This window comes from Gallus gallus, chromosome 5 (genome assembly GCF_016699485.2).
Source record: "Gallus gallus isolate bGalGal1 chromosome 5, bGalGal1.mat.broiler.GRCg7b, whole genome shotgun sequence".
Taxonomy (NCBI): domain Eukaryota; kingdom Metazoa; phylum Chordata; class Aves; order Galliformes; family Phasianidae; genus Gallus; species Gallus gallus.
This window is the reverse complement of record NC_052536.1, coordinates 18575288-18589361: the sequence shown is the minus strand read 5'-3', so window position 1 is coordinate 18589361 and position 14074 is coordinate 18575288. Positions and strand designations below refer to the sequence as shown.

The 14074-nt window shown below is 39.4% G+C and overlaps 1 protein-coding gene and 1 long non-coding RNA gene across 8 annotated transcripts in view; one reads left to right on the top strand and one right to left on the bottom strand.

Annotated features, from left to right (window-relative positions):
• The window catches only part of LOC107053464, a 41022-nt gene extending 28852 nt beyond the window's left edge, over positions 1–12170 (bottom strand). The window contains exons 1-2 of the long non-coding RNA XR_005860416.2: positions 11549–12170; positions 3404–3496 (exon numbers count right to left, since the gene is read on the bottom strand). This is a non-coding gene — a long non-coding RNA (uncharacterized LOC107053464). The remainder of the gene's footprint in view (positions 1–3403; positions 3497–11548) is intronic.
• The window catches only part of SLC1A2 (solute carrier family 1 member 2), an 84482-nt gene that overhangs the window by 48155 nt on the left and 22253 nt on the right, over positions 1–14074 (top strand). For all 7 annotated transcript variants that reach the window (XM_040700888.2, XM_015286991.4, XM_046941660.1 and 4 more), the window contains 6 exons: positions 962–1101; positions 2978–3130; positions 3704–3954; positions 7378–7546; positions 10489–10615; positions 13406–13639. In XM_040700888.2, the coding sequence (XP_040556822.2) occupies positions 972–1101; positions 2978–3130; positions 3704–3954; positions 7378–7546; positions 10489–10615; positions 13406–13639 (1064 nt within the window). In that variant the 5' untranslated portion in view covers positions 962–971. The remainder of the gene's footprint in view (positions 1–961; positions 1102–2977; positions 3131–3703; positions 3955–7377; positions 7547–10488; positions 10616–13405; positions 13640–14074) is intronic.

Below are 14074 nucleotides of genomic sequence, written 5' to 3'. Positions count from 1 at the left end.
TTTTTTCCCCTTGATAATAAAATGTGTATTAGCTGTTCTTCTGATATTTCTCATAAGATGGCTACAAGCTTTGTGGAAAGTGTTTTATTTGCAGCAGTATTTTTAGTGTTTTTTTTTTTTTTTCCAAAGTATATTTAAAGCTTTTACGTATATATAAAAAAAAAATGAATCTATTGCCAATGTTTTCTCAGGCTCTGAAAAAGTTTGAAGCATCTTTTTCAAAGGTACGCTCACATGTATCACTCAAATATACAACAGTTTGTAATATATATATTTACACGCACATATATACATATGTTTTCCTTTAAACATTACAAATTCAATGAAACCAAAGGCTTTCATGGGGATTGTGTAACTTTCTGTCTTTTTTTCTGTAGCTGTCGATCAAATCTCATTAGAACTTGGTTGAAAAAGATTCTTTTGACCTCTGCATTTTGATTATATTACTAGAAAATATTAATGTTGAGAAGTTTTGGGAATCTTATGCAAAATATTCTGGAATGAATTGTTTTATCAAACCCTCATTTTTAAACTTTTTTTTTTTTCTGGATTGGAATTAAACAAGGTATTAAACTGCATTTTCCTGTTAATAGAAACTGCTTTTCAGCCATCTTTCCTATTTCAGTGGACAGCCATGATCTCCGGGGAAATCAGATTCCCCAGGTCATGACAAGTAAGTTAATCCATGAAACAGTTATGGCGTCCTGTGAATTCATTGCATTTGAAGAGAGAACTCCAAAAAGTACCCTAATGGCTACACCTTTAGAAGAGCCATGTCAGACGGTAACATTTCAGAGACCGCTCTCCTTAGAGCAGTAAAGATACAGTGTTTATGTAATGTGGGAAGCGATGGAATATGCATGAGATTCCCCAGTTCCATGCGATGGAAATAATCCAGGCTTTCCTCTCCCTTTTGGCATCTTGCACTCTAACTTCTACTTGATTTTCATTTCTATTCTAGCGCCAACAATATGCCGAAGCAAGTAGAAGTGAGGATGCATGAAAGTCATTTGAGTCCAGTGGAGCACAGATCTGGGAACATATGTGTGCAGTTCTTCAAGTCGCTCCGCAGGAATCTGCTCCTGACTCTTACTGTATTTGGTAAGCTACATCTGCCTGTCTGGGTGCTTTGAGGATCTGTACTTGCTGGTGTAAGACCACAGCCCCTTTTTGTGCTCATCTGCTGTTCCAGCTGAACAGTCAGACAGTGAGTAGGACACCTTCAGGCACTGTCTCTCTAGTTCAGGTGTGCAGGGTGTTATTAACAAAACATGGAACAACTCCACACAACTGAGCTACCTACTGTCTCTGGTTTTGAATGGAGCGTAACCGAAATCCCAAGGCGAGTCAGATCAGTGTCATTCAGTAAAACCGAGTGCACTGCACAATTTTTTCCTCTGTTACTTGAAAAAGGAGAAAAACTTTCAAAATTTACTTTTTCTCATCTTTTTATCTCTCAGCTCACACTCTGCTGTTAAGGTTTTCCCCCCCTCTCTGTAGCTGTAAGCCAGTGCTTAGTGATCTCATCCTGAGCATTACCTCTGTCTTTAGCAGCTTCCAAATATGGAACAGTTTGACATTTTATTGTGGTCCCCTGGCTCTCTGCCTGGCTCATTTTCACTGAAAGCCTAACAGCGTAACACAGCAAATTCATAGACATACTCTACTTTGTTATTGTTTGAAAGACCAACAGCAGCTGGTCATGAGCTGCAAATTTCACAGCCATATTTTTAAGCCTTCAAAACACATACTGCTGAAGTGTTTATACAGTATTTGCATTGAATCATCTTTAGAAGGTGGCTGATGCAGTTCCATAAAAGTTTTAGTAAATGTATGTTCTGCATCGTATCAAACTGATACTTCAAAGAGCCGTAGTTGCTGCAAATCACAACTTAAGCTCTGTTGTCAAATTTTGTTACAATTGAGCCTGGGATAAAAAAAAAGACAAAAGCATCCTGGATGTAGACATAAAATATCCATTTACGAAGACACTGATATGGAAGTAAATGTGGCCTTTTTTCCACACAGACAGGACTTTAGCAGCCCCAGCCCTGAGGGAGGATGTTAGGTGTTTTAACAGTACACTTGTGATGAAGAAATTCTTTGTGGTAATGACTATTAGACAGTGTTAGTACCATGAGAACAGAAGGATGCAGTCCATCAGAGGGAGGTAGCAGTAAATTAGTACCAAGAATCAGATTTTCCTTCAATCAAGTTTTCTTAATGTGTTACATTACAGACACTTTAAAGGATGAATAACAGCTCCGTAGGAGTAATTTCTGGTTTGAGTAGAAAAGTGGTGCCTGGTTGCCTGAAAGATGAATCAGGCCTTGGAGTTGGAGGAAAGCTGGAATTCACTAGGTCTTTTACTAGCTTAATTCCCTAGTTTGCTTAGTAGCATGCTGATAAAGTCAGAGATGACCGCGTTGCTAGTAAATGACTGATACTCTCCTCCAAAAGCCCCCAGGTCACCCTTGAATCTGTTTTCCTCTCATGACTATTCTATCTTTCCCGCAGGGCTTTTCTTTTCTTATTCTGTAAAATAGCTATTTATGCTGTTTTGCTTTCAAGCAGTATCATTCTTATACTGAGAGCTAGATGCCATACTGAGAAGAGTCCCAACCCCGAATGACCTTGTATACATCACTACATCTCAGTGCCTCAACTCTCCCATAGTGTGTTACAAGGACTACACAGTACTATTAAGCCTCAATAATTTTGTGGGGAAAATTTTGCAGAAGCAAAATAGCATATTAGGTGCAAACTCAGGACTATTTCTCTTTAGTTGTGAGATATACGGTAAGTATGTTACCGCTGGTATCAGAGGGTTATGCGTTCCAGAATCAGTCTCTCTACCAAGAAACAGCCACCTTCTATAGAAAAGCCTAGAAGAAAATAGCTAACAGGTAATCAACAAACATGGATCAATTCATGTATATTTTTCTTTTCTACCTACTCTCTTTTACTCTCCTTCCAGGTGTCATCCTGGGTGCATTATGTGGGGGCCTTCTTCGTCTAGCAACACCTATTGACCCTGACATCATCATGTTAATAGCCTTCCCAGGAGATATACTTATGAGGATGCTAAAAATGTTGATCCTCCCTTTAATTATCTCCAGTTTAATCACAGGTAAGATTTGTTAGCCATAAATACTTTAAGGTGCTTGCTACAGAAATCACCTGGTTTGCTTTGTATGTGTGATCCTGCCAGGGATTTTGCAGTTGTAGTGTGTATTTGGAGTTAATTTATTGACTTTGATAGATGCTCCAGTGAATTTGTTTTCAAAAACAAAAACATGACATACCACCTTCTTGAAGATAAGAATTTTCTTAGTATGTTTTTTCACCTAATTCCTGCATTGAATAATGTGAGTTATGGTGTCATGGCAGTAGAATGCCTTACCTTCTTAAATCTGTGCTGTCATCCAGAACACGAACGATATGCAGCAATAAAAGCAAAAGATGGCATGAGCTCTTCTTTATTTTTTGATGCCTCCTGTGGACATGGAATCTCAAATTATTCTCTTTAAAGTAGTAACAGCAGACATTGTTCACATAAAATTTGGAGGGAGAAGTTTCAGCAAGAATTTCACAAAAAGTAGGCAGAAATTAACATTTGCAAATTATACAGTGTTTTCTATGATGCTTATTGAATTGGATATTGAGTCTGTTTGTTTTTTTCTTAAAAATAAAACACATGCAGGACTGTCTGGTTTAGATGCTAAAGCAAGTGGCCGATTGGGAACGAGAGCCATGGTCTACTACATGTCCACCACTATTATTGCTGCCGTGCTGGGTGTGATTCTGGTTTTAGCAATCCATCCAGGGAATCCAAAACTCAAGAAACAGCTTGGTCAAGGAAAGAAGAATGATGAAGTATCTAGTCTGGATGCTTTCTTGGATTTGATCCGAAACCTGTTCCCTGAAAACCTAGTCCAAGCATGTTTTCAGCAGGTAAATCCTAATCCTTTGGAATATTTTTAAAAACTTTTTATTGACCAAGTTTGTCTAAAGAAGTAGTGTCACTATTAAGATAAATGAATGACAGAAACAATGATGCAGAGAGAAATAGGGGTCTCAGGACTTGAACAGGTAAATAAAAGAACATTATTTGTAGCTGTTTTGTTTAGTAATTATTATTTCATTGCATAGATGTATTTTTTTTTAGGATTATTTTTAGTTTGTTACTATGTAATCTTAAAAACTTTTCCTCGCTTTTTATACAAAATATAAGGGCATGAATGCTGGCTTGGGTCTGAGTGGCTGATGACTTTCAGGATCTCTGACTCTCACTGAATTTGGTCTTGGTCATTAGTTACAAAGTTGATGGTTTTGTAGTGCCCTGTGTATAATGAATGGATGATCTTCGTTCAAACTGGTTTCTAGTGGAAATGTACTCTGACTCAGCTTCCCGTAACTCCCATAATATCAAGAGATTATAGTCCTATGTGGGGATAATACACTCAGGTGGCTGACCCAACCACAGGTGGCTCCATCAGGCCACTTTTAAGTCATGCTGGGAAAGATGGATGTTAGACCATGTTGCTTGCTTTGTACATAAAATAAATTTTGTCAAAAAGCTTTTCACCAATGCTTAGTTAAAATGGCTTCACTTGGAGGGATAAAGGAAATGAAAATGGCAGGCTTGCTGATCTCTTCTTAAACAAGTTTCTTGTATTTGAGCTGCTTTTTCCTAAAGCTAAGCTTTTTGGCAGTAATGCAGACTTTTTTTTTTAATTTATGAAATAGGCTTTGTTGCCAAATATGCCCTTAAATGCTCCTAAGTGAAATGGCATGAGCTGTGACTATGGCTGAAGAGAAGGGGGGTGGGGGAAGACAGACAAGGCCATGGGGGTAAAAGAACAGAGGGCAACCTAAGATGCCAAAAGGGCTTGAATTGCTTCACTTCTTCCACATAAAAAACACATAGTCCTTGGGGGTTTAATGAGAGAACATTCTCAGTATTCCCAGATCATGGGAATGTCCGTCATGTGGTCAAACCATGGTTGGCCAAACACTGCGTGTAATGTGAAATGTGTTTTTGCAAAATGGAGTGTGGGGAGTACTTGGTGCTTATGTAATTTCTTTCCCTAGTTTAAACTATGGAAGAGAGAACTAAATTTCTGGTCTGTTGAAAGTGGCTGAATACCTTGACAAAGTAAAAAAAAATATGGAAGAAAAAATTAAGCTACCCATATAAAATAGTTTTTCTTAAAACCTTAATACTGCTTTTTCAGTGTGCATAATATTCATGTTTAATTCACCTCATTACTTATAGATGACCAATTCCATTGTTTGTTTCTTAAGTTTACCAATGCAGAACCATTTCAAAGCCCATAGCAGTCAATGGACACAGTCCTGGTAATTTCAGTGGCACATGAAGGACACTCCCTTTTGAGTTTATGGCCTTCCTAAGTTTCCTCTTATCAGATTCCAAAATAATTGCCAGTGCAAACCTCTGTCACAAAGCTGCTTTTCAATTGCAAAGACAGTCATGATCCTTTCTACACTGATCTTGTCTTCCATTATCCCTTAACTGCTCAATAAAGGAGTCAGGAGGAAAAAAATAATTCCTTTTAATGCAGACATTTATGCAGAGTTTCTTCACAAACACTCAAAGTTTCCAGGTTGCCTCAGGGGAAAGTTTGCAAAATTCTTGCAAAGGTTGATTTTGAAGCATACAAAACAGTGGTACCGTGCAGCAGTGATCCACATGGGAGTTCTACAAGCAATTAAGGAATTAATCGGCAATTTTGATATAGATCATCTGGCAACTGAACTCAGAACCATCATGGAATTTCTGTAGCTGTTTGGTTTTTTTTTTCCTCCAATGGTCAACAAAGGAATTCTTAATTTATAATAAAAACTGCTATTTCAGGAGAGAGTTAAGTTAAGCGCCATGACAGAGAAATGGGCAATCGTGTTTAAATGACTGCAACATTCAGATAGCTTTCAGGCTTCAGACATTGTTGGTGGAATCTAAACTTAATGTTAGGCATGAGGTTGTAAGTACTTTGACCACATGCAGCGAAAGGCTGAGGACCCCTGTCTTAAGTGACCATAGTGGAACTTCTGAGTGCTTTAATGTTTTAAGTTTAATTTCTGTGACTTTGCTCCTACATTTCAACTATGTTACAATATATATATATATATATATATATATATATATATATATATAGCACTGATAACATTTCTCAGATAAAGTTCAACACCTTAAAAAAATTGAAAACACAGAAGTTGATTGTTTCGGGACAACTAAAGAGTTTCTCACACAGGAGCTGTGCAGGTTTTCTGTCTGCAACCCCCTCTCTAACATAGACAGCAGGTTTGGTAAGGAGAGATGTAAGGTGTGTTAAAATGTTATGTGGATCCAATCTGGATCATCATCTGTAGTACTACGATGTGTCATCTCAGCAGAAAGAAGGTGCAAATGTTTCTGAAAGACTGATGTGTGGCTCTGATGCCATGCTCAAACATATTTCTGGGAGCACAGAAAACAGGGACCTGGTGGAGAAACAGTGGCAAAATAGTCATGAACCAAAGTCTCAAAGTGTGAACTATGGGGAAAGACAGTCCTTTCTAAAAGTAGCAAATCACTGATTTCCCTTTTTCCACCCTCATACCCCCCCTTTTTTTTTTTAAAACCTAGCCATAAACCTAAGCCTGTTCCTTCCTCACCATTGTTTCCTATCTTTCTCTTGACCCTTCTCATGTACCAGGAGAGGCCCACGGCCATTCAGCTACTGACACCTTCTTATTTTAAAGGTGGTCAGATTTGATTTAGTAGTTATCTGGTGACTTTAATCCTTTATTATGTGTCCATCAGAATGGATTAATTAGAGAGCTCTGGGACTGCATGCATTTCATTTTAATGAATCTCAGTCTTGGAAATATCATGAGTTTTTGAGTCAAGATAACCATCACACTATGATAACTTGAGCTGGACAGCCCATCCTAAATAACAAGCCTTATTGTAGAGTTGCTGCTGTGACTGATTTTAGAGATACCCAACTTTTAGTGCTAAATAAATTACATCTATGGGTAACATACAATCTGTGAAGCACCATTTGTGAACCATCTGGACAAAGAGGCTAGCTATCTGTAAAACATTACACACTAGCAAGAAGGAAGGAGTATTTGCCATGCTTTCACACCACAGTCACGGTGAAGATTCCCAGGACTGTGTGTCATCTGAAACTACTGGAAAACAAACTTATTTTTGGAAGAAGGGGTAAGAGGTTGTGGAATGCATGCCTAATCCTTTAAAAATATAGTTCTCTGGAGTTTTAAGTGAAAAGTTTTTATTATTTTCTGACCTCCCATATGGAATGCATCCAGTCTATTTCCATTCTCATCTACCCTTTTTATTGCCTTCAGATCCAAACTGTCACCAAGAAAGTGCTGGTGCCACCACCCATCGAAGAACCACCTAATGTTACTGACTCTGCTTTTGCTCTGATGAATGAGACTGTGCGTGAAGCACCACCAGAAGCCCAGCTAGTCATTAAGAAGGGACTCGAATTTAAGGATGGCATGAATGTCCTGGGTAGGAAAACCTCTTGCCTGTCAAGTATCTACATCACATGTATGATGCAGCTTCTGGCTGTGACTGTGTAGTCAGTGTTGTCTAATCTGCTCCTCAGTGCAAACTCAATCTCCACAAATAGTCATCAAATGTTATCACCTACTGTCTTCCCTTTGGTCTCTGAGATGAAAACCAAATGGTCTTGGTAGAAGTACGACGATATCACAGAATCGAGTGAATTATTCTGGAAGGGCAGCTTTACAGGAATTATTTGGAGTACAGTGGGGAACCATGTAGGAGGTATCCAAAATATCCTTTCATCCTAGAGGTAGCCCATCTAGACTAATAGCAATGCATATTGGCAAAACAGTATGGGGGAGAGCTTCAAGAGGCAGTGCTTTACCCACCCTCTGATAAATTTGAGCTCAGTTGTTTCTAATAGGTTTCTTGGGCAAGCTGAATTAGATTTTGGCTTGAGGCACAGCCTTAAGTGAGAGGTGGGGTGTGCACTGCACCACCCAAGAAAAATCCCAGAAAGGCTTGACACATCTCTGAGTCACAACTCCCTCTCTCTTTCATCTTGGCTGCTGACCTTTACCAGCTGCACATTATGAACAAATGCCATCATGCCATCTTGTCTGTACAAGCCAGCATGTGGGGGTGGTACAAAGGTTTTGCCTATCTCCCACTCCTTCCTGAAGCACCTGTTCAAGCTGAGGCAAAGGCATGAAGGAACGAAGAGCTGCCACACCACTCTTACTTTCTCCTCTGCACTTAGACTCAGTTTTATCATCTCAGGAAGGAGTGCTCCTCTTTCACCTTCTTTGCGGATGTGGGTGAAACTGGTCTCAAATTAGCCCTCAATTTGTAGTGCTCATCAGCACACCCTTTCTTAGATTCATGTGCTCTGCAGCAGCATGTTCACAGGGCAAAGGTCCACACCTGTGCTTATAGGTACTGCTCTCACAGTGAGGCAGCATATGGCAGTACTTAAACCACTGCTTTATCTTGCTAGACTTCCACTTTTTAGGGGCAAATGGACCCTTACAGACTCTTTGCAGCTGATGAGCAGTTCCTACTAAGCCAATGATTGCTGTGCCTGCAGATCTTCTCCAGGTGCTGGTGAATTGGCTGGCAGAGGCTGCTTTACTTAGACAGAGGACATATCAATAAACTGACAGGAGGTCACTTTTTTCCTCTTTGGGAAGCAGCCTGCTTAAGAAGAGCTGGAGCTACTGAATCAGGCTTGCCACTGTGGGCCTCATTCATCTGCAACTCTAGACAGACAAGCTGCTTTCTTGCAAAGGAGCAGACTGGAATTTTGCACCGTGAGACAGCAGCCCATTGGTCATGCTGTTACCATCACCTGCATTTTTTTCTTAGATATCTTATTTTGTGCTAAAATGAAATCGTATTTCATCTCTTGCATCAGAAATACATTTAGCGTAGAATTCATGCTGTGCTGATCCCATCATAGATAAGAAAATAACTAGAAGGCTGAGTAAAAAGCCTACAGGATGGAAATGCATGCTGTTAAAACTATAGTTTAGGTGGGATATTTACTGTGGCATTTTGACCGATGACTCTCAAATGTTGCAGAGTCATTTGTTGTTCATTTTTCTTACAAGTAGTGAAAGTGATGAGGAATTGCCATCCAGGTTGCATAAATTGTGCAAACCAGGGAAATTCCTGTAAATGTTAGCCAACCTGACTTCTCTGAATAATGCAGCAGCTAGCCTGGAATTAACAGAACAAAGCCACCTACATATTCTGATGTGCAGCCTGAATTCCAGGAAGTTACTTGGTCTTAGACCAAAAAGCTTTTCATTATTTCTCCATGCTCTGCAGCACACATACATGCACTTCCAGTGCTCCAAGTGACTCAGCAAAGACAGGTTGGTGCTAGACAATGATCTTATATTCAAGAGAATCGATACTTAAAACACTACAAAAGGTTTATTACTACACCTAGTGTGAGGATATGAGACAGTGTCTTTTCCCAGTAGTAACTGAAATTCCATTCTTTAGAATGTTTTTTTTTTTAATCTTAATTGGTTTCTCCTTAGGAATTTCCCATGAATTCACACATTTATTAAATACTGAGTTCATATCATGATTGATAGTTTAAGGCATCACTTGAGGGTAACTTTCAAGCCACCTATCAATATCAGCTAATAATCCCTCTCTGGACATTGAAAAGTCCAGAGAGGACTGCAAAGTGAGAGTAAGCTTTAGAGAGACAGCTCCAAAGGAATACATGACAGGTACACTGATAGTCTAATGCTCCATACTTTCTCACCTTAGTCATCTAAATTTAGGGAGCCCATTTTTACTTCTATTGAATCTATGATTAGATTTCTACTCTCACTGAAACCATCAGTAGTGATCTGTTTAATGTGAGTACAATGGTTAAGCTTGCAGTGCAATACCAATCTTCTCCTCCCACCCTCACCGCCTTCTTAACTGGGCTACTCCTGACCTGCGAAAGGTACGTTCTGGGGTTGCTTCTAGTATTACAAGACTGACTGGTCTGCAGGTTGAATCTGCCAAGTGTTTTTTTTTTTTTTAAGCTTGTTAAATACGCTCTTGGTCTCTACTGACTATTTTAGCAACAAAAAAACAGTCATGGTGTGGTGCTGTGTTGCCTCTCCTATTTGCTGGGGGCCATGTGGTTTCTAACAACTGCACAGCTCTAGAAAGATTGTGGTGATCAGATCAATTCAGAAAAAAGAAAAAATATATTTGACCTGTGAAGTTACAGTGTGATAAAGTACTAAAGGATATTCTGGAGAATAGTCATGAAAGTAGAGAGTGAGATCGTGTTGGAAAGACCTGAGAGATGTACAGCACACTATAGTCACTCTGAAAAGTGGATTAGCAGGTAGCACAAAGACACTGACTAGGTGCAAGATCTTGCTAAAAACTATGTTTTTTACTTGCTTTTAAAACTTCTTCCTCAACAGGTTTAATAGGATTCTTTATTGCTTTTGGCATTGCTATGGGGAAAATGGGAGACCAAGCCAAGATGATGGTGGATTTCTTCAATATCCTGAATGAGATTGTAATGAAGTTAGTAACTATGATTATGTGGTAAGTTCAAAGTCCTAACTTCTGGAACAAGATAGGTAAATAAATAAAAATCTCTCAAAACCCTATTATAGCATACAGTAAACATAGTTTGTTAGTAAACAACATAATGAAATAATTTGGTTTTTAAAGCCTTACCAGTTATGTTAGAACCAGGACAGCATTATTTCTGTATGCTGAACATGATTTAGGAATGATTTTGAAATATTTCTGAAGTTGACAAGTTTTGTTGTTTGTTGAGTAAAATCCAAGACATGAAGGTACTGAAGACCTTCAAATGCCACAGCTATTATTGACACTCATTATATAGGAGGATACCTAAGCATACAAGAATACTCTATATTAAGAACCTCCACATCTTTCTGGGAGGTTGCAGAGCAATCAGAGTGATCCCAGAGAATTAACTAAAAGGTATAATTACAAAGAAGCCTAAAGACATACTTCATTTGCTGTATTCTGTAATAAAAATACTTCACCATCAAATAAAATTCCAGTGGTCTTCAGTGATGCATAGTTCCTCCCCAATAATTTCAGCAGAATTTGAGTTTTGGAACACCACAGCAGTGGAAGATACCTGTCCTGTTTTTGAAGTACGCCCATTTGTAATAACGGGGCTTGGCTTGCCTTCAAGGGAATGACTTACTCTGTGAAGACTAAGCTCTTGTTTATGTTTCTGGAAGGGTATTTTTTTTTGTGTGGTGATTGTTCTTCTGAGGGCTTCCCCCAGAACTGTTGGTATGCAGTGCCAAACCTGGACATATCACACAAAACCAGTTCTTCAGAACTTAAAAGTGCATTACTACATTTGGCATCTGTAACACTACAATGGGATGGAAGGTACCACAATAACAGCAAGGGGGCAAATGCTACAGCAAGTGAGAATGAGCCCAAATAGAGCAGCCACAGACGCAGAAATGAAGAAAAAGAGCTGCTTACCTTTAGAAGACCTCAAGAAAGCAAGGAGCTCCAGCAAGAAATATCCTCACCTCCATTGCCAACCCTTAAATGAGGTCTGGGAACCTGGTTCCACCCCTTCCGGTCACTCAGGTGTATTGCTTGCAGCTGTGCTCCGCTGGCTTGGCCCTGCCTTCCCACCAGGTGCTCAATCACCACTTCAGACCCTGACTTAGCATTTCTGCTACAGCACTGTACTATTACGTTTGGTATCTCCACAGCCTTTCAAAAGAAGAAATACCTACTCCCAGTACAGTACATATACCAGGGCTGCTCTGAAAGTAATACCTCCTATTTTATAATGGCCCGTGACATAAGTGGCAGATGTTGGTGGTATGGCAGGAGAGGTTGAACCTTCCCATAAATATTCTATTAAACTCTGTTGTTGTGTGACAGATGACAGCAGAGGGACAGTCTGACAAAATGGTGTCTCATACGGGAGTGCACATTAAGCAAATTGGTGGATTACAATCAGGGAAATATGTATGGAGCTGAATTTCAGCTTCAATGCATTGGAAATGATGGTGGCAACACTGAAATACCACAAAGTTTGTGCCAAATGAGTCTCATGAATGCTCAAAAAGGAACAGAAAGAACACTGTATGCAAGTTTGTCAGAACCTATTGGATTGTATCATTTACCAGTGATGCTACCCATGATTCATATGTGTTTAAGGAAGTTAGTTCCTGAGTCACAGGACTGCAGTATGCCTCTTCCCTGCGGCTTTAGATGGACAAATTTTGTCGAAAAGGGAGAAGGGTGCCTGAAGCATGAGTATTCAACATCATCAGTGTTTGAAAGGAAAACTTAAGCAAGAGTCATGTAGACAGGAACAGTGATGTAGAAATGAGCTGAACAAAGCAACTTGAAGCGATGACTTTCTCTTCCTGTTATGCTTCTGCTTTTCTATTAGGGGATCTTGCCACAGAAAAAGACAGTTGTTTTTATTCACAAAGCCCTCCTGCTTTCAGTAGTTATTGCAACTTGCTGATCTTGACTGTGCGGGGGAGAGGCAGTGACTATACTCTAATAACACTCCAAGGGTTAGAATTTACTCTTATTTCACTTAGCACCAGTTGGCACGCTCAGGACATAATACCTTATTTAAGTTATGAAGTTTCCATTGTAGTCAGTGTTGCAATGGCAGGAACCCATTCAAGTTTCAAGAAACTGACTGCAAATATTTGTTTCTTTTTACCGATGTGCTTTTTATTTCTATTTTCTTGACAAGGAGATTGGTTTTGGGAGTTCTACTTGTTCACTTCTGTCTAGAATTGTGAAAGAATTGCTGTGACTAGAAGCAGCATTTTTTGTGTGTATGTCTTTATAAAGACAACTGCATTTCAGAATTGCATTCTGTTTGGATTATGATCTCTCTGCACAGAGCTGTGGCTCCTGTGGCAAATCCAGTAGTTAGCAAAGACTCTCAGGAGCATGCCATTTAGCTGAAACAAATAATACAACTTCCTGAAACTAGATGAACAATGAGTAGTGAAAGTTAAATATTAAAAACAACTACTACATCCCTGTACAAGCCTATGTAATGTTATCATATCCCCAAAGGATGTCATTCCAGGATCAAAGACTTCTCAGGAAATGCATGTTTCATTCAGTAGAATGGAATGAAATGAATTAGATGTGGAATTTGCTGGAGATGGCCAGTGTTTTCAGAAGAGGTGTGAAAACAAGCCACTGAATTTCTATCGCTTCCTGATCTGCATCTCAGTGTCAAGCCTGAGAAGCCCCTAGTCTTTCTCTAGCCTGTATTCTGTTAAGGACAAATTTTATGACTGCGTGCTGCAAAGATCAGTTCTGTCTATGCTTGTTGTCTTTCCCCAGGTATTCCCCTTTGGGCATTGCTTGTCTCATCTGCGGAAAAATCATTGCAATCAAGGACCTTGAAGTAGTTGCTAGACAACTTGGCATGTACATGGTAACTGTGATTGTGGGCCTTGTCATCCATGGAGGAATCTTCCTGCCTCTGCTTTACTTTGTGATAACGAGGAAAAGCCCCTTTTCATTCCTGGCTGGGATTTTCCAGGCGTGGATCACAGCACTAGGCACAGCTTCCAGGTACACTTGAGAAATAACAGCTTTATTTATTTATAGCAGATTACAAGATGCTGTTCTAAGGTCATACATCTGCTGTTGTGGCCTTCATTTTATGCCATTGAATAAAAACTTTTTTAAAAAATCCAACCTTGTTGGAAGAAGTAGGTTACAACACACACTGGGGGTTTTTACAGAAATTGTACAGTCCACTGAAGAAAACAGGGAGACACACTTTTAGTTTTCTTTTCTCACAGAGGCCAAATGACTTGTATGCATTGTTACATCTGTCCTTGTTTCACCAGCTGGGAAACAGTGATTATACTATTTAGTAGCCTTTTAAAAGCACGTTAAGGCTAGTCTCATTGCCCAGGAGGAAAATATAGTCCTAGGCTTCAGGAGAGAAATGAAAGAAATGGATAAAAGTCTCCCATGTCTACCAGCTGCTTCTTGTAGTGA